Source organism: Neoarius graeffei, chromosome 6, assembly GCF_027579695.1.
Source record: "Neoarius graeffei isolate fNeoGra1 chromosome 6, fNeoGra1.pri, whole genome shotgun sequence".
NCBI classification, from domain to species: Eukaryota; Metazoa; Chordata; class Actinopteri; order Siluriformes; family Ariidae; genus Neoarius; species Neoarius graeffei.
Genome location: NC_083574.1, coordinates 54307031 through 54328994, shown reverse-complemented (window position 1 = coordinate 54328994; position 21964 = coordinate 54307031). Strand labels below are relative to the sequence as shown.

General features: G+C 43.0%; 1 protein-coding gene across 2 annotated transcripts; it reads left to right on the top strand.

The window, feature by feature from the left end:
* Window positions 1-13533: 13533 nt before the first annotated feature.
* On the top strand, window positions 13534-21408 carry ppcdc (phosphopantothenoylcysteine decarboxylase). Of its 2 annotated transcripts, XM_060923860.1 has the most exons (5): window positions 13534-13829; window positions 16285-16380; window positions 16456-16584; window positions 20977-21145; window positions 21272-21408. In XM_060923860.1, the coding sequence occupies exons 1-5, from the start codon at window positions 13680-13682 to the stop codon at window positions 21343-21345; spliced, it is 618 nt and encodes a 205-aa protein (XP_060779843.1). In that variant the 5' UTR covers window positions 13534-13679; the 3' UTR covers window positions 21346-21408. The 2 variants fall into 2 exon arrangements, with proteins under 2 accessions (XP_060779843.1, XP_060779844.1); XM_060923861.1 differs by lacking the exon at window positions 16456-16584.
* The last annotated feature ends 556 nt before the right edge of the window (window positions 21409-21964 follow it).

Sequence of the window (21964 nt, the reverse complement as noted above, 5' to 3'; positions counted from 1 at the left end):
AATCCTTGCTCTTCTTGACGTGTATTGGTGCTCAGAGGGCGGGCATGCCCTATCAGCCCTCGTCCCACCTCTAGGGTGACCATTCGTCCGGATTTCGTCCGGACAGTCCGGTTTTAGAGCCGTCTGTCACGCGTCCTCACTTTTTACATTTTGTCCTCATTTCGGACCCTCAGCCGCCACCGTTGCATCAATTGTCACAAATCCCCGCCCATTATTTACACTTGCTATTCTGTGATGACATACAGGCAAAGATAGCCTACAGGGATTTCTCGTATACAAACATTCGCGCTGCACATGCAGCTGATGGAGCCTCTGCAGCCTCTCTGGAAGCTGCTGTCACTCAAAAGCTGCGCTCACGCGATTGACTGATTTTTGCTCCTCTGAGCTGCGCGCTCAGTGCGAATGTTTGTACAGAAAAACCTATGAATGTTGGCACGCATGCTGTTGAACAATACTCATGCCGAAACGAAAGACATCCTTTAAAAATGCTTGGTGCTTAGAGCATCGTTTTGTCGGCAAGAGCCAAAAAGGAGAACACTTCGCCTTCTGCAAGCTCTGTCGCATTGACATTGATGTGGGGAGCAGAGGTAAAGGTGTGATAGACAGACACACGGACACAGACCGCCACAGATCTCATCTCATCTCATCTCATTATCTCTCGCCGCTTTATCCTGTTCTACAGGGTCACAGGCAAGCTGGAGCCTATCCCAGCTGACTACGGGCGAAAGGCGGGGTACACCCTGGACAAGTCGCCAGGTCATCACAGGGCCGCCACAGATCATGTTTTTCTTTTTTATTTTTTTTGGATGAGCATAAATGAACACAACAATGTTTTGTTTTTAGTTTAGTTCCTGTGGATAAGCCAATGCCAGTACAGTAGGCTAAATGACAGTAGGCCTACATGTTTCTTGACTCATTTTTCGATTTTTCTTTTTTTTTTTCTTTTTGATGGTCATTTTCAAGTGAATAAATATGTTGGCCTATGGCATGGCAAAGACTGTTTTTTCAGTGTCTATAGATGGACACAACTCTTTACAGTGACTTTACAGTGATGTTTTGTTTCTTGTTGACATGGTCTTGACCATCATTTTCCACATTTCTCTTTTTGATAGGTGTTCCAAGTTAATAAATATATATTGACTTCATACGTTTTTTTTATAAGTTTTTCTTACCCCCCCGTAACGTGACGGTGTTCTAACTTTAGGGCCTTTGTCCTCACTTTTGGACACAAGTGTCCTAACTTACAGACTCATGTCGGTGGTCACCCTACCCACCTCACCGGAGCTTAGAGAAACTTCGGCCAAATTGTCTAGAATTTGTGTAGAATGCTAAACCACAGCGATTCATCCAATCCCGTGGGTTTTCTCGGGGTCTGGGTACATTAACACAATTTCCCCTCCGAATTGGTGACACGAAAGGACAGTCTCGAGATTAATTATTCTGTGTTAACTCTTACAGACGTGCACACACTAATTCTTCCCGTGGTATTCTCCACGAGGATAAACCAATTCTTCCCGGCATAGACCGCGGAACCGCCCGGGCCAGGGGGGCCGTGGCCCGGGTAACTTTTTGAAAATTATTTAAAAAAATAAATAAAATGTTGGCCTGCAAGTGTTTTTCAACTCAAAACATGTCGACAAAATCGAACTTAAACCCAACCCATGCTGTAATTTCATCAAACATTTGCTTAAACATTTCCTAAACCAATATTTTTTGACGTTGAGCAACATGTATACGTCGTGCATGAAATGTTGCAAAATGTACACAGAACAGCGCAGCGCTGAAAAAACACCGTGCGGAAGTTGTGATTGTGGTAGTAGACATCATTGTTTGTAGTGTGGAATAGACGGAGTAAGAAAATGAAAAGGCAAAAACCGATTTTTGAATATTTTAAAGGAAAGCAAATTAAAACCGAAGCACCATCCGATGGCACAGCTGTGCCCCAACTTTCGACCGTGGACCAAAGCAAAAGAGAAGAATGTTCTTCGACTGAGCAAAGGCTAACTCAACCAAACCTCGCTGAGGCTAACTGTCCACCTCAACTTAGCCATGAGACCCACGGTCTAGACGCAGGCAGGCCTTTGGGAAGTTTTAAGGGTAAGTCATTGGTTACTTCTATTAGTACTGCCGAGTGCACTGCTTCCTCTGTTTTCAATGTTTCTATACTGCATTGGTACTGATACAAGCAAGTTGTTTAAGTTGAGTTAGCCTACTACCGAGGTGCTTTTGTTGTGTACTGTTGGCTGTTTTAGCATTTTATTCTGCGCAGTTATGTGCTGGCATGTTGTGGGCTAAAGTCATGACCGATGGATTAATCTATGTATAGCCTTCTGTGCTGTTGGCTGTTTTGGCAGTTTATTCTGCGCACTTCTGTGCTGGCATATTGTGGACTAAAGTCATAACTGATGCTGGGTTATTAGTGTTGGCTGTTTTGACATTTTATTCTGTGCAGTTATGTGCTGGCATATTGTGGAAACGCACACACACACACACACACACACACAGACGCGCACTCGCGCGCGCGGGGACACACGCAGCTCTGACAAAACTGCAGGCATATTCCCATACTTTCCTCTGACCGAGCACCGCCAAGTGCACTTCTCTGTGTTCAGTGTTTCTCTCTATAGTGCTTTAGTACTGGTACAAGCAAGCAGTTTAAGTTGAGTTACCACCGACCACCAAGGTGCTTTTCTTGTGCATTTTAATCTGCGCAGTTCTGTGCTGGGGGCGGCACGGTGGTGTAGTGGTTAGCGCTGTCATCTCACAGCAAGAAGGTCCTGGGTTCGAGCCCCGGGGCCGGCGAGGGCCTTTCTGTGTGGAGTTTGCATGTTCTCCCTGTGTCCGCGTGGGTTTCCTCCGGGTGCTCCGGTTTCCCCCACAGTCCAAAGACATGCAGGTTAGGTTAACTGGTGACTCTAAATTGACCGTAGGTGTGAGTGTGAATGGTTGTCTGTGTCTATGTGTCAGCCCTGTGATGACCTGGCAACTTGTCCAGGGTGTACCCCGCCTTTCGCCCATAGTCAGCTGGGACAGGCTCCAGCTTGCCTGCGACCCTGTAGAAGGATAAAGCGGCTAGAGATAATGAGATGAGATGAGATGAGTTCTGTGCTGGCTGTCATGACTGATAGCATTACGTGCGTGTCCGTGTATAATGTAGCCTATATGCATCATGTCCGACCTAACATTTCGGTGACACCCTCTTGCGATTGTAGCCCCCCCTTGTTCAAATGCGTTCCGCGGTCTATGCTTCCCATGACGACCAGTCACGAGGATAAACAAATTGTCCCATGAAACCCTTCACGAGGATAAACAAATCTTCCCATGAGGATAAACAAATCTTCCCATGAAACCATTCATGAGGATAAACAAATCTTCCCATGAGGATAAACAAATCTTCCCACGAAACCATTCATGAGGATAAACAAATCTTCCCATGAGGATAAACAAATCTTCCCACGAAACCATTCATGAGGATAAACAAATCTTCCCGTGAAACCCTTCATGAGGATAAACAAATCTTCCCATGAGGATAAACAAATCTTCCCATGAAACCATTCATGAGGATAAACACATCTTCCCGTGAAACCCTTCACGAGGATAAACAAATAAACAAGTCATTGCAGACTGATTATCTCATCTCATCTCATTAACTCTAGCCACTTTATCCTTCTACAGGGTCGCAGGCAAGCTGGAGCCTATCCCAGCTGACTATGGGCGAAAGGCGGGGTTCACCCTGGACAAGTCGCCAGGTCATCACAGGGCTGACACATAGACACAGACAACCATTCACACTCACATTCACACCTACGGTCAATTTAGAGTCACCAGTTAACCTAACCTGCATGTCTTTGGACTGTGGGGGAAACCGGAGCACCCGGAGGAAACCCACGCGGACACGGGGAGAACATGCAAACTCCACACAGAAAGGCCCTCGCCGGCCACGAGGCTCGAACCTGGACCTTCTTGCTGTGAGGCGACAGTGCTAACCACTACACCACCGTGCCCCCCTGCCAGACTGATAACAAAATAATAATAATAATAATAATAAATTCTATTTGCTAGTTAAGTGTCCTTTAAATATTGTGTTAGAGCTGTTACTGCTGATTGTGTGAATGGCTGACTTAATAAGTTATCTATAGTTACAGATTTTCTTAATGTTCTCCCCATCTTCTCTCTTTCACTGGAATACTGTGTACAGTGTATAAGAACATGCTCAACCTTTTCTACTTCTCCACAGTATGCACAGGCCCCAGAATGATGTTTCCCTATTGTATACAACCCACTATTTAGACTTGTGTGTCCTATCCTCAGCCTCGTCAACCAAACCTCCTCCTGTCGTTTCAGTTCACCACCCCTTCTAAACACCACCTCCTTTTGTAAATTATATAGATGCCTTCCTTTCTCTTCTGTATTCCATCTCTCCTGCCACATTTTGTTGTCTTTAATTATTACTTTAATTTCTGCCTTGCTTATTGGAACTTCTAACTCAACCTCATTTGCTTTGATGGCCTCTTTGGCCATTTTATCCACTTTCTCATTACCCTCAACCCCCTTATGAGCTGGAACCCATGTAAACTGAATAAAAGTTTTATGTTGATTTATCTTAAATACGAGATGGTTAATTTCATCCAAGAGATCTTGTCGGCATGTAGATTTTCCACTCTGGATACTATTTAAGGAAGACATAGAATCTGAGCAAATAACTGCTTTACTAGGCTTCACCTCTTCCACCCACTGCAGGGCCAGTATAATAGCCATCATTTCTGCTGAAAAAATTGACAAGTGATCTGACGTCCTTTTCCCAATACTTATATTGTAGCTGGATGAAAAAGTTCCTTTTTTTCATAATTTAATTCAAAAAGGTAAACTTTTATATATTCTATATTCATTACATGTAAAGTGAAATATTTAAAGCCTTTTTTGTTTTAATTTGGATGATTATGGCTTATAGCTCATGAAAATCAGAAATCCAGTATCTCAAATTATTAGAATATTCCCTGAGATCAATCAATCAATCAATCAATCAATCAAAAAAAAAAAAAGGATTTACAATACAGAAATGTCCAACTTCTGAAAAGTATATTCATTTTTTTGTAAATAATCACTAGGGTGGTGTAGTGGTTAGCGCTGTCGCCTCACAGCAAGAAGGTCCAGGTTCGAGCCCCGTGGCCGGCGAGGGCCTTTCTGTGTGGAGTTTGCATGTTCTCCCCGTGTCCGCATGGGTTTCCTCCGGGTGCTCCGGTTTCCCCCACAGTCCAAAGACATGCAGGTTAGGTTAACTGGTGACTCTAAATTGACCGTAGGTGTGAATGTGAGTGTGAATGGTTGTCTGTGTCTATGTGTCAGCCCTGTGATGACCTGGCGACTTGTCCAGGGTGTACCCCGCCTTTCGCCCGTAGTCAGCTGGGATAGGCTCCAGCTTGCCTGCGACCCTGTAGAACAGGATAAAGCGGCTAGAAATAATGAGATGAGATGAGATATTCATACTAGGGGCGGCACGGTGGTGTAGTGGTTAGTGCTGTCGCCTCACAGCAAGATGGTCCAGGTTCGAGCCCTGTGGCCGACGAAGGCCTTTCTGTGCAGAGTTTGCATGTTCTCCCCATGTCTGTGTGGGTTTCCTCCGGGTGCTCCAGTTTCCCCCACAGTCCAAAGACATGCAGGTTAGGTTAACTGGTGACTCTAAATTGACCGTAGGTGTGAATGTGAGTGTGAATGGTTGTCTGTGTCTGTGTCAGCCCTGTGATGACCTGGCGACTTGTCCAGGGTGTACCCCGCCTTTTGCTCGTAGTCAGCTGGGATAGGCTCCAGCTTGCCTGCGACCCTGTAGAACAGGATAAAGCGGCTACAGATAATGAGATGAGATGAGACACTAAATACTTGGTTGGGGCTCCTTTACCATGAATTACTGTATCAGTGCGGTGTGGCATGGAGGTGATCAGTCTGTGGCACTGCTGAGGTGTTATTGAAGCACATGTTGCTTTGATAGTGGCCTTCAGCATATCTGTATTTTTGGGTCGGGTGTTTCTCATCTTCCTCTTGACAATACCCCATAGATTCTCTATGGGGTTCAGGTCAGGCAAGTTGGCTGGCCAGTCAAACACAGTAATATCATGGTCAGCAAACCATTTGGTAGTAGTTTTGGCACTGTGGGTAGGTGCTAAGTCCTGCTGGAAAAGGAAATAAGCATCTCCAAAAAGCTCGTCAGCAGATGGAAGCATGAAGTGCTCTAAAATCTCCTGGTAGATGGCTGTGTTGACTTTGGACTTGATAAAATACAGTGGACCAACACCAGCAGATGACATGGCACCCCAAATCATCACAGACTGTGGAAACTTCACACTGGGCTTCAAACACCTTGGATTCTGTACCTCTCCACTCTTCCTCCAGACTCTAGAACCGTGATTTCCAAATTAAATGCAAAATGTACAGTCCATTTCTTTCTCTCCTTAGCCCAGATAAGACACTTCTGGCATTGTCTCTGGCTCAGGAGTAGCTTGATATTAGGAATGCGAAAGTTGTATCCCCTTTCTTGAAGATGTCCATTCGTGATGGGTCTTGATACACTGACACCAGCCTCAGTCCACTCCTTGTGAAGCTCTCCCAAGTTCTTGAATCAACTTTTCTTGACAATCCTCTCAAGACTGCGGCCATCCCTGTTGCTTGTGCACCTTTTCCAGCCACCCTTTTCAGCAATGACCTTTTGTGGCTTACCCTCCTTGTGGAGGGCATCTTCTGGACAACAGCCAAGTCAGCAGTCTTCCCCATGATTGTGGTTGTGTGTACTGAACTAGACCGAGAGATACACTGTGTTCATACTGTTTTACTCAAACTCGAAATGAAATATTCTAATATTTTGAGATGGTTTTTTTTATGTTTTTGTACTGTATGCCATACTGATTAAAATTAAAATAGAAAAATGCTTGAAACATTTTAGTTTATGTGTAATGAGTCTATAATATATAACATTTTCACTTTCGTAAATAACTGATGGAAAATATTGAACTTTTTCACAATATTCTAATTTTTTGAGATGCACTAGTATAACTTTGCAATCATCTGCTGTGTTCTGAATCCTACATGCACCAGTAGGTGACGCACATGCATAATATTATATAGGCTATGTTAGGCTACGATGCATATCTAACATCTGCATTGCTGAGGTTATTTATTTTTTTATTTTTTTATTTATCCTGTTTGTTTTATCAATTGTATAGGCCTAGTTATTCTGTTTAATTTATTTTTGTCTACATCCATGTATTTTCTTCATCTGTTATCCTGATTTTTGTGGATTTGTTAGATTGTACCTGTTTTATATACTTCAATTTAAAAAAAAAGTTAGGCTACGATGCATGGCTGAATGAAACATGAGAAAATGGAGAATGGATTGCGTCATTCTTATTTACTAGTTTATGAGTTCAGTTTCTGCACTACATTACACACATTCATATTAGTCTTACAGTTACATTGACTTTTTTTGTTTAAATAATACTTAATGAGATTAATGTTTATTGTTAATGATTAATTTAGGCCAATGCTCGATTTTGGTTGTTTAAAATACCTAAGGGGTACTGGGTAAACTAGGTCTATGACTTGCCTCAGTTGACCAAAGAGAGCTTTGTCTGTTTGGTGTCTGTAAAAATATCATGTTGATTTTCTTCAGAGCAACAATAGAATTAATTCTCCGTTATGGTATTTCCAGTTGGTTTGGAAATCTAACAGTAAAGTCGAAGGCTCAGATTTTTAGTTTGGTTAAGACAGCAGGTAAGATCATGGGAACTCCTGCTCCTCTGAATCCACAGGAGCTTTTTGAGCAATCAGTAATTAGTCGGGCTAAAGGTATTTTATCTGACAGTTCCCATGTGCTTTATTCTGAATTCTTTTACACTCAGGGAGGAGATATAGTGTCCCTTTATGTAAACACAACAGGTATAAACATTCATTCATCCCTCTTTCAATTAAGTTTCTGAATGATCAGAGGTGAATGTATGTGGGCTAATAAATGGATGGTGTATGTATGCATAGATGGAAGACTAAAATGTGTTATCTTTCTTTGGCTATTTTGCACAGGTTATTTAGAACGATGGTTCTTTTGTACATGTATGGAAATGTATGAATGTAATTTATATATATGACTGTAGGAATGGTATTAATTTTTGTGAGATATCTAGGAATGTATAGATGTTATTAGATTGGATGTATGGATATTACTTGAGTGGAGGTTAGGTATGTATGTATGAATGTATTAATGGTACTTGTTTGAATGTTTGTATGTATCAATGTTAGGATTTTTAATTTGCACAGTTCACCTGAAGCAAAAATGCCGGATTGCACATATGTTCATCTCATCTCCTCTAGCCGCTTTATCCTGTTCTACAGGGTCGCAGGCAAGCTGGAGCCTATCCCAGCTGACTACGGGCGAAAGGCGGGGTACACCCTGGACAAGTCGCCAGGTCATCACAAGGCTGACACATAGACACAGACAACCATTCACACCTACGGTCAATTTAGAGTCACCAGTTAACCTAACCTGCATGTCTTTGGACTGTGGGGAAAACCGGAGCACCCGGAGGAAACCCACGCGGACACGGGGAGAACATGCAAACTCCACACAGAAAGGCCCTCGCCGGCCACGGGGCTCGAACCCGGACCTTCTTGCTGTGAGGCGACAGCGCTAACCACTACACCACCGTGCCGCCCTGCACATATGTTCTTTTAGTTAATTAGATGTGTGTTTGTGTCCCTTTCTTGATGCAGCAATGTTCCCTGACTCTAAGCTAAATTTCTCCCTAGGGAGACCAATAAAGTCACTTTACTGTACTTTTACTTTACTTTTTTTAATGAGATTAATGTTTATTGTTAATGATTAATTTAGGCCAATGCTCGATTTTGGTTGTTTAAAATACCTAAGGGGTACTGGGTAAACTAGGTCTATGACTTGCCTCAGTTGACCAAAGAGAGCTGGTTTTCCTGATTTCCTTCGCATATTCAAGAACATCATTCGGCTTAGTTTAATATGGATTGGATTGGATGTAGACTAGTGGGCGTAGATAGTGCATAGAATGTGCTGCATCAAAGTCCTTCTAAGGCTATATAAGTGTCTCTGGCTGCATTCTCACACAGAACGTTGGTGCAAAATATTTATAAACATCTGATAAAAATCTGCTGAATTTTTGTCAACCAGCCCAAGCCATTTTTGCCCGCAAAGTAGAATTCAAATCCGCCCAATCTGGCAACACTGTTTACCCAGGATATTCGGCGGCAAGCCGCGTTCACGCACGTGCGCGTGCATGCTTCTGTACAGTATGACCGCGGGAGCGCGCTTAAAAAAAAAAAACTCCCTCGAGAATAAGCCAGAGGAGTAGATTGTGCAATAGGCCACCATTTTGTCACATCAAGACATTTATCTTGAGCTATCTTGTTTATTAAAAAAAAGGGGGGGGGGAGGTTAAGAAAATAACATCTGTGTATACGTTAATACAAGGGTCATCAAACTACGGCCCGCGGGCCGACTCCGGCCCGCCACCCCCGTTTGACCGGCCCCCCAGCCCCTCTGCCCTCCACCACTTGAACCGGCCCTATGAGGCAATCCCCAAAAGTGGTCATGGCCTATTTTTTTTTAATTGCTTTTTGGCAAAATAATAACATGTCTACATCTTGTATTTTGTTGATTTTATCAATTAAAATTGATAGTTATAAAATGAACTATTCATATTTTCCGAATTTTCATCATATGCTCATGATCAAGCAGTGACAGGCAGTGCACGCGCAGAGAATTGTCAGTGTTCAGGACAGCAAAATGGCTAGCGGTCAGCGAAAAGCTGACAGAGAGTGCAGAGTTTTTAAAGAACAGTGGACCACCGATTATTTTTTCGTTCAGTTTGTCTTGTATGTAAAGAAAGTGTGTCGGTTTTCAAAGAATATAATCTGCGTTGTCACTACGAAACCCGCCACAAAGAGTAGGCTAGTTTGCGAGGGCAAACAAAAGAAGACAGGATTCGGAAGATGAAATGCGGACTGGCTGCACAACAGAATGCATTCCTTCGCCAAACCCAGATCAACCAGGCTGCTGTCCGAGCTAGCTATAAGGTAGCTCACCTACTAGCTACCCATGGAAAGCCGTTTACTGATGGGGACTTTGTTAAAGTATGCATGCTTGCTGTGGCCGAGGAGGTGTGTCCCGACAAGAAGGATGCGCTCAATGCGGTGAGTCTCTCCGCACCTACTATGACCAGGCGAACCGAAGATTTGGGGGACAACGTGTATGACCAGCTGAATGAGAAAGCGTCAGAATTCGAGTTTTTTGCTTTGGCCATGGATGAGAGCAATGACGTGCAGGACACAGCACAACTGCTGTGATCTATTGATCTATTGCTCATATTATTATAATTTCACTGTTTTTTTTAAATGTATTTATTTTATAGGCCTATTTATTTGACCTTTATTAAGTGCTGCACACAATTATTATTAATATTATTTATAATATCAACAGGCCTACCTACAATTTATAATTTTCCACTCACCTTTGCCAGTGTCGATCACCTCAACTAGGCAGATGTTTCTTACCTTGACAGCTTTGATGTTATTTTTTTAGAAAATAAATAAATGGAATATCTGTGGTATTTCAAATTAAAACAAAGTGTGAAGACTCGATTACTACTTTTGCAAACCACTAGTAAAGATAAACAAATATGTGCCAGGAATCAAGTGTTGATATAGTAGTGGGGATATAGTAGTGGGGATGGCTGTGCCAGGCTAGTAATCTCTACTACACAATGAGGCCTGCTGGTGGTCATATTTGTCTGGGTCATACAATTCTGTTATATAGCTGACCTGACCCCGGCCCCCCATCACAGTCAGGAACGACAATTACCCCTTTTCCACCAAATCAGTTCCAGGGCTGGTTCACAACTCGTTCAACTTGCGAGGCAGCTGAGAACCAGTTTGCTTTTCCATAGCTCGTGGTGCTAAAGGAAGACACATCATTACGTCGCTGTATACGTCAGTTATGTCGCTACGTTTGCATAAACCTTGGCGCGAATATCGACGCAAAAACAACACGGAAGCAGCAGCAGCAGCAACAACAATAATAATAATAATGTCTGACTTCGCGTTTGTACAGCTGCTGCTTCCCGTCGCTTAAAAATGGCGATCTTTCACGGTCTTATTGTTGTTGGTCTTAACAACTCCCCCCCCCGCTGACGTAAGCGGTTCTTTCCTCTGGCCCAGCAGAGAGTTGGTGCTAGCCTGGAACCGGTTCTTCTGGCCCCAGAGCCAGTTCCTTGTCAGTGGAAACAGAAAACCCAGTTCCAAACTAAGCACTGCCCTGGTGCAAATCCTACACAGGATCCTGTAGGATCCTGTAGGATTCTATAGGATCTTATTTAGGAATCGGATCCTGAATAGGATCCTACATAGGAACAGGATCCTATTTAAGATCCTGAATAGGATCTCATCTCATCTCATCTCATCTCATTATCTCTAGCCACTTTATCCTTCTACAGGGTCGCAGGCAAGCTGGAGCCTATCCCGGCTGACTACGGGCGAAAGGCGGGGTACACCCTGGACAAGTCGCCAGGTCATCACAGGGCTGACACATAGACACAGACAACCATTCACACTCACATTCACACCTATGGTCAATTTAGAGTCACCAGTTAACCTAACCTGCATGTCTTTGGACTGTGGGGGAAACCGGAGCACCCGGAGGAAACCCACGCGGACACGGGGAGAACATGCAAACTCCACACAGAAAGGCCCTCGCCGGCCCCGGGGCTCGAACCCAGGACCTTCTTGCTGTGAGGCGACAGCGCTAACCACTACACCACCGTGCCGCCCCTGAATAGGATCCTATGTAGAAATAGGATCCTGCACAGGATTACATTCCTATTTAAGATCCTAAGTAGAAATAGGATCCTATATAAGATCCTGTGCAGGATCCTAAATAGGATCCTAGAAGGAGCCAAAATCTTGGAAGTGATAGGATCTTGAACAGGATCCTGTATAAGATCTTGAAAAAGTATCAGGATCCTTTAAAAGATCCTAAGTAGGATCCTGAATAAGATCCTAGCTCATATGCTTCAGGATCCTAAGTAGGATCTTGTAGGATCTTAAACAAGATCTTGAGTGGGATCCTGAATAAGATCTTAACTCAAATGCTTCAGGATCCTGAGTATGATCTTGTAGGATCTTAAACAAGATCTTGAGTAGGATCCCGAATGAGATCCTAACTCGAATGCTTCAGGATCCTGAGTAGTATCTTGTAGGATCTTAAACAAGATCTTGAACAGGATCCTGAATAAGAGCTTAACTGGATACCAACAGGATCCTGAGTAGGATCTTGTAGGATCTTAAACAAGATCTTGAACAGAATCCTGAATAAGATCCTAACTCAATTGCAGCAGGATCCTGTGTAGGATCTTGTAGGATCTTGAACAGGATCCTAACTGGATATCAACAGGATCCTGGGTATGTTCTTGTAGGATCTTAACAAGATCCTAAGTAGGATCCTGAATAAGATCCTAACTGGATACCAACAGGATCCTGAGTAGGTTCTTGCCGAACAAATTCCCAATACTCTGATTCAGCAAATTCAGGGTAGCATGGAAACAAGGCTTGCTAGCCCTAAATTCTTGAATAGATAGTGCATTTAAAGTTTTTTTGCGAGGTTTTTTTAAACTTAAATAAATATCCTTCTGTACAAGAGCAGAAGAGGGCTCACACATACTATATGTGATTTAGGGTTTAAATATAGCTAAATATGATGACCTTTATTTCAACAAACCATAATAATGTGAATATGGAAGACAATTTTAACTATTCCATGATAATATTTCAGAGTTACAGTTTTCATTAGTTTGCTTGAATAAAGTTATAAAGAGCAGTGTTCCATATTTATTCAACTATGAAACCTAGTACAATCAACAGCATGTTTGGTTGAAAAATAACTTTCATAATAATGTGATTCATCTAAAAGTATGCATATACCTGGGTCACAGCTGATTCTTTATGAAAATGAATGCAAGCACCCTCCCTGGTGCAAATCCTGGCCAGGATCCTACCAGGATCCTAGCAGGATCTTACCAGGATCCTAACCAGGATCTTGTACAGGATCTGAAATATAATCCTAAAGGATCTTGTCCAAGATCCTACAGGATCCTGTACAAGATCCTGTAGGATCCTGTAGGATCCTGTTCAAGATCCTGTAGGATGTTGTAGGATCCTGTACAGGATCCTGTAGGATGTTGTAGGATCCTTCACAAAATCCTGTAGGATCCTTCACAAAATCCTGTAGGATCTTACCAGGATCCTATAGGATCCTGTACAAGATCCTGGTAAGATCCTGGTAGGATCCTGGCCAGGATTTGCACCAGGGTGGCCCCGAACCAGCCCTGGAACTGATTTGGTGGAAAAGGGGCAAATGTGGCCCCAGAGAAAAAAGTTTGGTGACCCCTGCGTTAATACATCATACTGACAGCAGGGGTCGCTGTCACCCATTTTGCATCACGTAACGGCAATGTTTACGGAAGTGAACCAAAGAGCAAGAGAATTTCAGAAACACGTTTCTCATTGCACTGTATTAGCGTTGCCTGTTACAAATTGACAAACAGTTCATCCGCCTGTGATGAGGACAAAATGTCATAGATTATTTAAAAAGAGTTTTCGGTGAACTAACTAGTGTAATGCAGCCGACTTCTGACTGTACTACAGTGAGCTCAACGCTGAACCAGGCTTCAGCTGGTTCTACATTTCATGTTCTCCTGGGTGTAACTGGAAGTGTTGCAGCACTTAAGTTGCCTTTGTTGGTATCACAACTTCTTGAAATCCCAGGGGTAAGTTTGTAAGGCAGCATTATTTGTTTTAAAGACACATCTGGGCTGTTTGGTTGAGGGTTGTGGATTTGTCATGAGAAGTTTACTGTGAATGTAATTGTATGGTACTGCTTTGTCCAGCAGATGGCAGTCTTTCTGCTTTATCTGGATTTAGTCTTGCTAGGCTGCTGGGTCACCCAGACAATTTTGTGTTTTCCATGAAAAGTCACACTTTTATTTCCCACCATAAGTTGTAAAATGAATAGAAAATATAGTCAAGACATTTTTCTGGCCATTTTGAGCATTTAATCGACCCCACAAATGTGATGCTCCAGAAACTCGATCTGCTCAAAGGAAGGTCAGTTTTATAGCTTCTCTAAAGAGCTCAACTGTTTTCAGCTGTGCTAACATGATTGTACAAGGGTTTTCTAATCATCCATTAGCCTTCTGAGGCAATGAGCAAACACATTGTACCATTAGAACACTGGAGTGAGAGTTGCTGGAAATGGGCCTCTATACACCTATGGAGATATTGCACCAAAAACCACACATTTGCAGCTAGAATAGTCATTTACCACATTAGCAATGTATAGAGTGGATTTCTGATTAGTTTAAAGTGATCTTCATTGAAAAGAGCAGTGTTTTTCTTTCAAAAATAAGGACATTTCAAAGTGACCCCAAACGTTTGAACGGTAGTGTATAGAAAGAAAGCAAGCACAACTTTACTCATCACACACTTGTGAAATTTCCTCTTTGCATTTAACCCATCTGAAGCAGTGAGCACACACATACCCAGAGCAGTGGGCAGCTATGCTAACAGCACCCAGGGAGCAGTTGGGAGTTAGGTGCTTCGCTCAAGGGCACCTCAGCCCAAGGCCGTCCCATGTTAATCTATTCTAACCTAACCGCATGTGTTTAAACTGTGACTTTCCAGAGGAAACCCGGACAGACACAGGGAGAACATGCAAACTCCACACAGAAAGGCCCTCGCCAGCCACTGGGTTCAAACCCAGAACCTTCTTGCTGTGAGGCAACCATGTTAACCACTACACCACTGTGCCGCCGGTGGTGTGGTGTATAATCATTATAGTTCATATAGTGAACTGTAATGATTATACAGAAGTCATGATTTCATCCTCTTCCCACATATTAATCCCTTACTAACACTGTCTACCTGGGGTCAACTGTGCAGGAAAATGGGGGCTGCGATAGTGAGATGAGAAAGAGAGTGCAGGCAGGGTGGAGCAGTTGGAGAAGGATTTTGGGAGTCATTTGCGATAGGAAAGTCTCAGCAAAAGTGAAAGGTAAGATGTATAAGACAGTAGTGAGACCAGCTGTGATGTATGGATTGGAGACCGTACCCTTAATGAAGAGACAGGAGGCAAAGTTGGAGGTGGCGGAGTTGAGGATGTTAAGGTTTGCGATGGGAGGTTGGACAGGATAAGGAACGAGCACATCAGAGGGACAGCACATGTGGAGAGCTTGGGAATTAAGCTAAGAGAGATGAGACTGAGATGGTATGGGCACATCCTGAGAAGAGATGCAGAGCATGTTGGAAGGAGAATGTTGAGGATGGAGCTGCCAGGCACATGAAAATGAGGAAGGCCAAAGAGGAGATACATGGATGTGGTGAGAGAGGACATGAAAGTGGCAGGTGTGGTAGAGAAGGATGCGGAAGACAGGGAGCAATGGAGACGAAAGATCCACTGTGGCAACCCCTAATCGGGAGCAGCCAAAAGAAGATGACGACTAACGGCTGTCTACAAGAAAATAAATGATTGGTGGATGATTGTAAATTTGCACATTTGTTAATAAATAGCATGGTTTAGATTGTATTCATTCATCTTCAGTAACTGTTTTATCCTGGTCAAAGCTGTGGTGGATGGTGGCTGTGTGGCAGGAATACAGCTTACATGGGACACCAGTACTTCACACAGCACTATACACACACACACTCAGCATAGCCAATCCCCCAGCATGTTTTTTGAGAGCCCCTAGACTGATGGTGCTTTAAAAGTTCAAATGGATCCAAAATGGGTGGCGGCACAGTGGTGTAGTGATTAGCACTGTCGCCTCACAGCAAGAAGGTCCTGGGTTCAAGCCCAGTGGCCGACAAGGGCCTTTCTGTGTGGAGTTTGCATGCTCTCCGTTTCTGCGTGGGTTTTCTCCGGGTGCTCTAGTTTCCCCCTATATCCCCTCTAAATTGACCGTGATTGTGAATAGTTGTTTGTGTCTGTGTCAGCCCTGCGATAACCTGCCGACTTGTCCAGGGTGTACCCTGCCTCTCGCCCATAGTCAGCTGGGATAGGCTCCAGCTTGTCTGTGACCCTGTAGAACAGGATAAGTGGCTACAGATGATGGATGGAATCCAAAATGGTTATTACAAATTTGCAGAACATACTATTTTCTTTTAAAATAGGGAGAGAAGGTATATACTGTCAAATAATCTTTAAAACTCTTTCCCTTCTCCTTGAAGATTGAGCTACGGGTAGTCACCACAGACCATGCCACTCATTTTTTCAAAGTTGCTGAGGTTCCTGTCCGTGTCTACACAGACCAGGATGAATGGGAAGTGAGTATGCTTGGTATCTATACAAGCACTGCTGCAGATCATGAAGAGATCACCATGTGATTTTTCTTGTCTTAGATGTGGAAAACGCGCTCTGACCCTGTGCTACACATAGAGCTGAGACGGTGGGCCGACCTGCTAGTCATTGCTCCATTGGATGCAAACACGCTTGGCAAGATAGCCAGTGGTATTTGTGACAACCTTCTGGTGAGACTATTTCTATAGAGATCTTGCATGTGACGTCACAGACGCCATCTTGTCGGTCAAACGCCATATTTCCGCCTTCTACTTCTACCTTTTCTTCTGGAAAACCCTACTATATACAATTCTACTACAATGGCTGCGGCTACAAGCTCTCCCTACCTGTGCACGTTTTTTATGTTTTTTGTGTGTATTTTTGCGTGTTGTTCGTCTGTACCGGACTTCAATATCCACTACAACCGTATGGACTTACTGGATATTGGTTTCCAGCAGAAAATGATGGTTTGTAGCGATTTCCATAGCATGCACAACATTCCGGACGAGATAGCGAGACCAGCGGGGTCTCCGTGGATTGTTATCGGGTCTGGCAGGCGAAGGAGGCGGCGTCGGGAGAGGAAGCAAAAGCGAGGCTGCAGAGCCGGCCTGTTGACTAAGCTCAGAAAACAGCCACTCAAATCTCCACTGCCAAGCCTCTACCTCTCCAACGCCAGATCCATGTAAACAAGACGTACGATTTGGAATTACAGCTGGAATTACCTTATTCTATTCTATTATCGGCTGGTCAGTGCTATACTAGATACTACTGATATATCTAGTATCAGTACTAGTAGTACTTAAGTGACTTACCCGTCCAATGAGGATTGTTATTTTCTTGTTTACAAGATGCCATATCGGTGGTGTAGTGGTTAGCGCTGTCGCCTCACAGCAAAAAGGTCCTGGGTTCGAGCCCCGGGGCCGGCGAGGGCCTTTCTGTGTGGAGTTTGCATGTTCTCCCCGTGTCCGCGTGGGTTTCCTCCGGGTGCTCCGGTTTCCCCCACAGTCCAAAGACATGCAGGTTAGGTTAACTGGTGACTCTAAATTGACCGTAGGTGTGAATGTGAGTGTGAATGGTTGTCTGTGTCTATGTGTCAGCCCTGTGATGACCTGGCGACTTGTCCAGGGTGTACCCCGCCTTTCGCCCGTAGTCAGCTGGGATAGGCTCCAGCTTGCCTGCGACCCTGTAGAAGGATAAAGCGGCTAGAGATAATGAGATGAGATGAGAAGATGCCATATCTGAGTCGCTGACAAATCCTGAATTTCTGTAAAGATAACTGTCCAGAGATTTATAAGCACGCAGTGCTTCACCACTGAACAGCGAGGGAAAGTTAATGAGGTAATTATACACGTCTGGGTATTCCACCTCTGGCAGTTCAATATCCACTGACACGGTCGTGAAAACTACGTCCGGTAATCGATAAGGGTCACTAATCTGTAGGTCGTTTATTTTAGACATATATCTAGTTATCTATTCATTAGAAAAATGAGCCGTGTAGTCCGTCGGTTGAAATTGATCCATTTTGTACATGAGTGCAGCAGTATTCAGCGCTGTTTTTTACCGACAAGATGGCGGCTGTTTACATTCCGGTCACGTGACTGCAAGATCTCTATACAGAAACCATGTCAAATAAAAAAAAAAATCCACTTTTGCTCCATGTACTCATTTGCGCAATGAGAATTGTTTCTGAACTTGGGTTATGTAATTGTGGTTTGGCAAACCTGAGTTGAATATTGACTACAAACTTTGATAGAAGTGGTTTCTACGTATTTATTCATGATATTTAATCTACTTTGTACTGAGAAGCTCTGCAAATGCCTGGAAGTTACTGTTAAGTATTTCATATTAATCCACAATGATTTGATGATTTTATGCTTTGAAGACTTTTCTGGGAAGGTTAGTGGCATTCCTTATCATTAGAACCTACAAGAACCTCTAGAATTATTATAATCCTACAATTGTAAGAAATTATTGTATAACAAACATTGCACATATTGATTCAGGATTCATTCTTGTCGTGGAAACTTGCTCGCCCCAAAAAGAGACAAAGGTCAAGGACTTGCAGAAAATCAGCTTTTATTGAATTAAACAACAAAAGCCAAGTTACATCAAGTGTTACAAGTCATTTTCTTTGTACATGAGGTCAGCTGCAAACTTAATGGCGCTTGATTGTGCAGGATCACCACAACACAGGATTAAAGTAATACATTATACAGAGTGGATATTACTTGATACAAAATGGTCTTGGCGAGATCATTACCACATAGGATAAAAATGCAGGTGCAAAAGTTAGAACAATAAACGATCGAGAAGGAAATAGGTCAGTGATTTAGCAGAAAACAACCTCTCGGCATAATCAACCTCAACTCCTTTAAAAGAAATAGCAGATGAGTCGGGCAGTACAAAACATGATTTTGTATGTGATTACACATGAAATATTCCACACTCGCACATAACTGGAGAAAGTTGTCTTTTTCCCAGCAAAAATAATTCTCTTTAAAAAGACTAAACTTTTTTTCTAAACAGAAAGTTGCAGTCAGAAGTTTACATACACAGACATGAATGGAATCATGGACATCAATGTCATAGCAATGATTTCTTTGAACTGTTTTTTTTTCCCCCCTGAAGAACGATTGTACAACATACATTTTTAATAGAAAAAAAAAATCAACACAGGATCAAAAATATAAATACAGCCCAATTAATATTTGGTTAAATGTCCCTTAGCGAGTTTCACCTTAATCAGATGTTTTCGATGGCCATTAACAAGCTTATGGCAGAATTCTAGTTGGATATTTCACCACTCTTTTTGGTAGAATTGGTAGAGGTCAATTAAATGTGTGTGTTTCCTGCCACTGACCTGACTTTTAAGCATAGTTCACATATTTTGGATCGGGTCGATGTCAGGACTTGTTTTAAGCTTAATGTTAGCCTGCTTTATCCATTCCACATCCAGCTGTGATGTGTATTTAGGGTCATTGTCCTGTTGGAACACCTGACTGTGTCCAAGTTCCAACTGTCTAGCTGATGGTTTAAGGTTATGTTGAAAAATTCTGAGGTCATTGTCCTTCTTCATGATTCCATTCACTTTGTGCAGTGTACCAGTTCTGCGGGCAGAAAAACAGCCCCAGAACGTGGTGCTACCACCACCATGCTTAACAGTTGTGATAGTGTTCGTCTGTACTGCTGGTCATTGTGGCCAAACAACTCAATCTTTGTCTCAGCTGACCATAAAATGTTCCCTTAGAAGGCTTTTTCTTTGTACATGAGGTCAGCTGCAAACTTTAGTGGAGCTTGAAGGTGTATATTTTGGAACATGGGCTACTTTCTTGGATAGGAGCTTCTCAGTCCATGGCAATATAAAACTTGCTTGAACAGTGTTTCAGTAGCTTGTTCCTGATTGTCCAAACCAGTTTCCTGTCAGTTGAGAGTGACAGTTTGGATCTTCTTCAAGCAAAGTGGTTTGGTAAAGTGGCTACACTTCTCAAGAACTTGTATTCACATACAGTTGTTTGAACTCCTGTAATGATCTTGGAATGACTCCAAGAGACATTCCTGAGTTGTGTAAATCTATGATCCTCTTTCTCAGATCTGCACTGAGCTCCATGGAATTTCCCTTTATACTCTGTATTGGTTAATCCAATGATTGCTATCAAACAAATCTTTTTTCTGTTGGCACAGAGGAGCTACCAGCTGTAGTTAATTATGATCACTAACAAAAAGTTAAGAGGCCTTGGCAAGTCAAATGACATTTTGGAATTTTCTAAGTGTTAATGATAATAATCTGAGTGGACATATGTAAAAATTTTGTCACTTGTGTAATTTTGACCCTGTGTTGATTCAGAAAACCCAAAATAAATTAAAACCTCTGCACCAAATTATTATTTTTTTTCTATTAATGATGTATGTTGTACAATCGGGGTGGCACGGTGGTGGAGTGGTTAGTGCTGTCGCCTCACTGCAAGAAGGTCCGGGTTCGAGCCTTGTGGCCGACGAAGGCCTTTCTGTGTGGAGTTTGCATGTTCTCCCCGTGTCCGCGTGGGTTTCCTCCGGGTGCTCCGGTTTCCCCCACAGTCCAAAGACATGCAGGTTAGGCTAACTGGTGACTCTAAATTGACCGTAGGTGTGAATGTGAGTGCGAATGGTTGTCTGTGTCTATGTGTCAGCCCTGTGATGACCTGGCGACTTGTCCAGGGTGTACCCCGCCTTTCGTCCGTAGTCAGCTGGGATAGGCTCCAGCTTGCCTGCGACCCTGTAGAACAGGATAAAGCGGCTGGAGCTGATGAGATGAGATGTTGTACAGTCATATTTCCACAAAAAAAGAACAGTTTGAAAAAAAAAAAATCATCAAAAGCCCAGTATTGCCATGTCATTCATGTCCACATATGTAAACCATTGACAACAACTACATTTAAACACAGGAACATCAGTCTTTTAATGGGTAATGCTCATTTGCTCATGAAGAATTAATTTGCTCATAAGTAATCCATTCCTCCTGGTCAGTTAACAGGCATGGGTTAAATTCTTGTTGCTTTGAATTAAAGTTTCTGCCAAAATAAATATGTAACGTTTGTCCCTGACAGACATGCATTGTAAGAGCGTGGGATATGAGTCGTCCTCTACTCTTTTGTCCTGCCATGAACACGGCCATGTGGCAGCATCCAATTACTGCTCAGCAAGTGGCCAAGCTTCAGGGCTTCGGTTATGTGGAGATCCCCTGCATTTCTAAGAAGCTGGTCTGTGGAGATGAAGGTATTACTTTATCACTGTAATACCATTCTGGGTTTACATTTTGAATACTCAAAGAGCTCTTGTTCCATAATGACTTTCCATGTTCATTTATGTGTAGCTCGGACTAAAGTTTGTGTCCATTTGCAGGCAAAGGTGCAATGGCAGAGGTGTCAACTATTGTGAAGGCCGTCCAACAGTATCTTCCAAGACCAACTATTTAAAGGGGAACAGAGGGCTATATATTAGAGTAAATATAACAATAAAACACACATTGATGAACCTTATTCAAGACTTACAAAAGTTTTTTGTTCTAAGGTTGGAAAGTTATAGTGTTTTGAAAGTAGCTCGAGCAAACTATTTCCGCAGTTTGAACAGCCTGCCATGATATTAATTTTATCCAATCAGAATGCACGTTCATTTTCTCTGCGTAACACTCATGACGTATGCATGTGCCCAGTTGTGTTGGCTCATTGAGGTTGGGAATAGCACGTGTGAAATACCTGTTTCTGCCTCTTGCGACGATTTCGCAAGTCCACGGGTGGCGCCTATCTCATTGCAGCAAATAAATTCTGCTGGACTCGTGAGCAACTCCACGTTTACATTTTCCGCACGAGCACCACGCCGTGTCACCTGCACGCAGACGCTCTGCCCCACGCTCGCCATGCCCATGGTCAGCATCAGTCTCATCCTCGCTGTCATCCGAGCTTTCTTCTCTTCTTTCTTCATCACCGGAGTCAAGAGTACCTCTCCTAGGTTCAAACTGGTACCCTTCTAAGCCATAGCCTGCTTGCAGTGTGTCTTGCGGAATCTCTTCGTATGATTCGACAGAGCTGTCGCTTT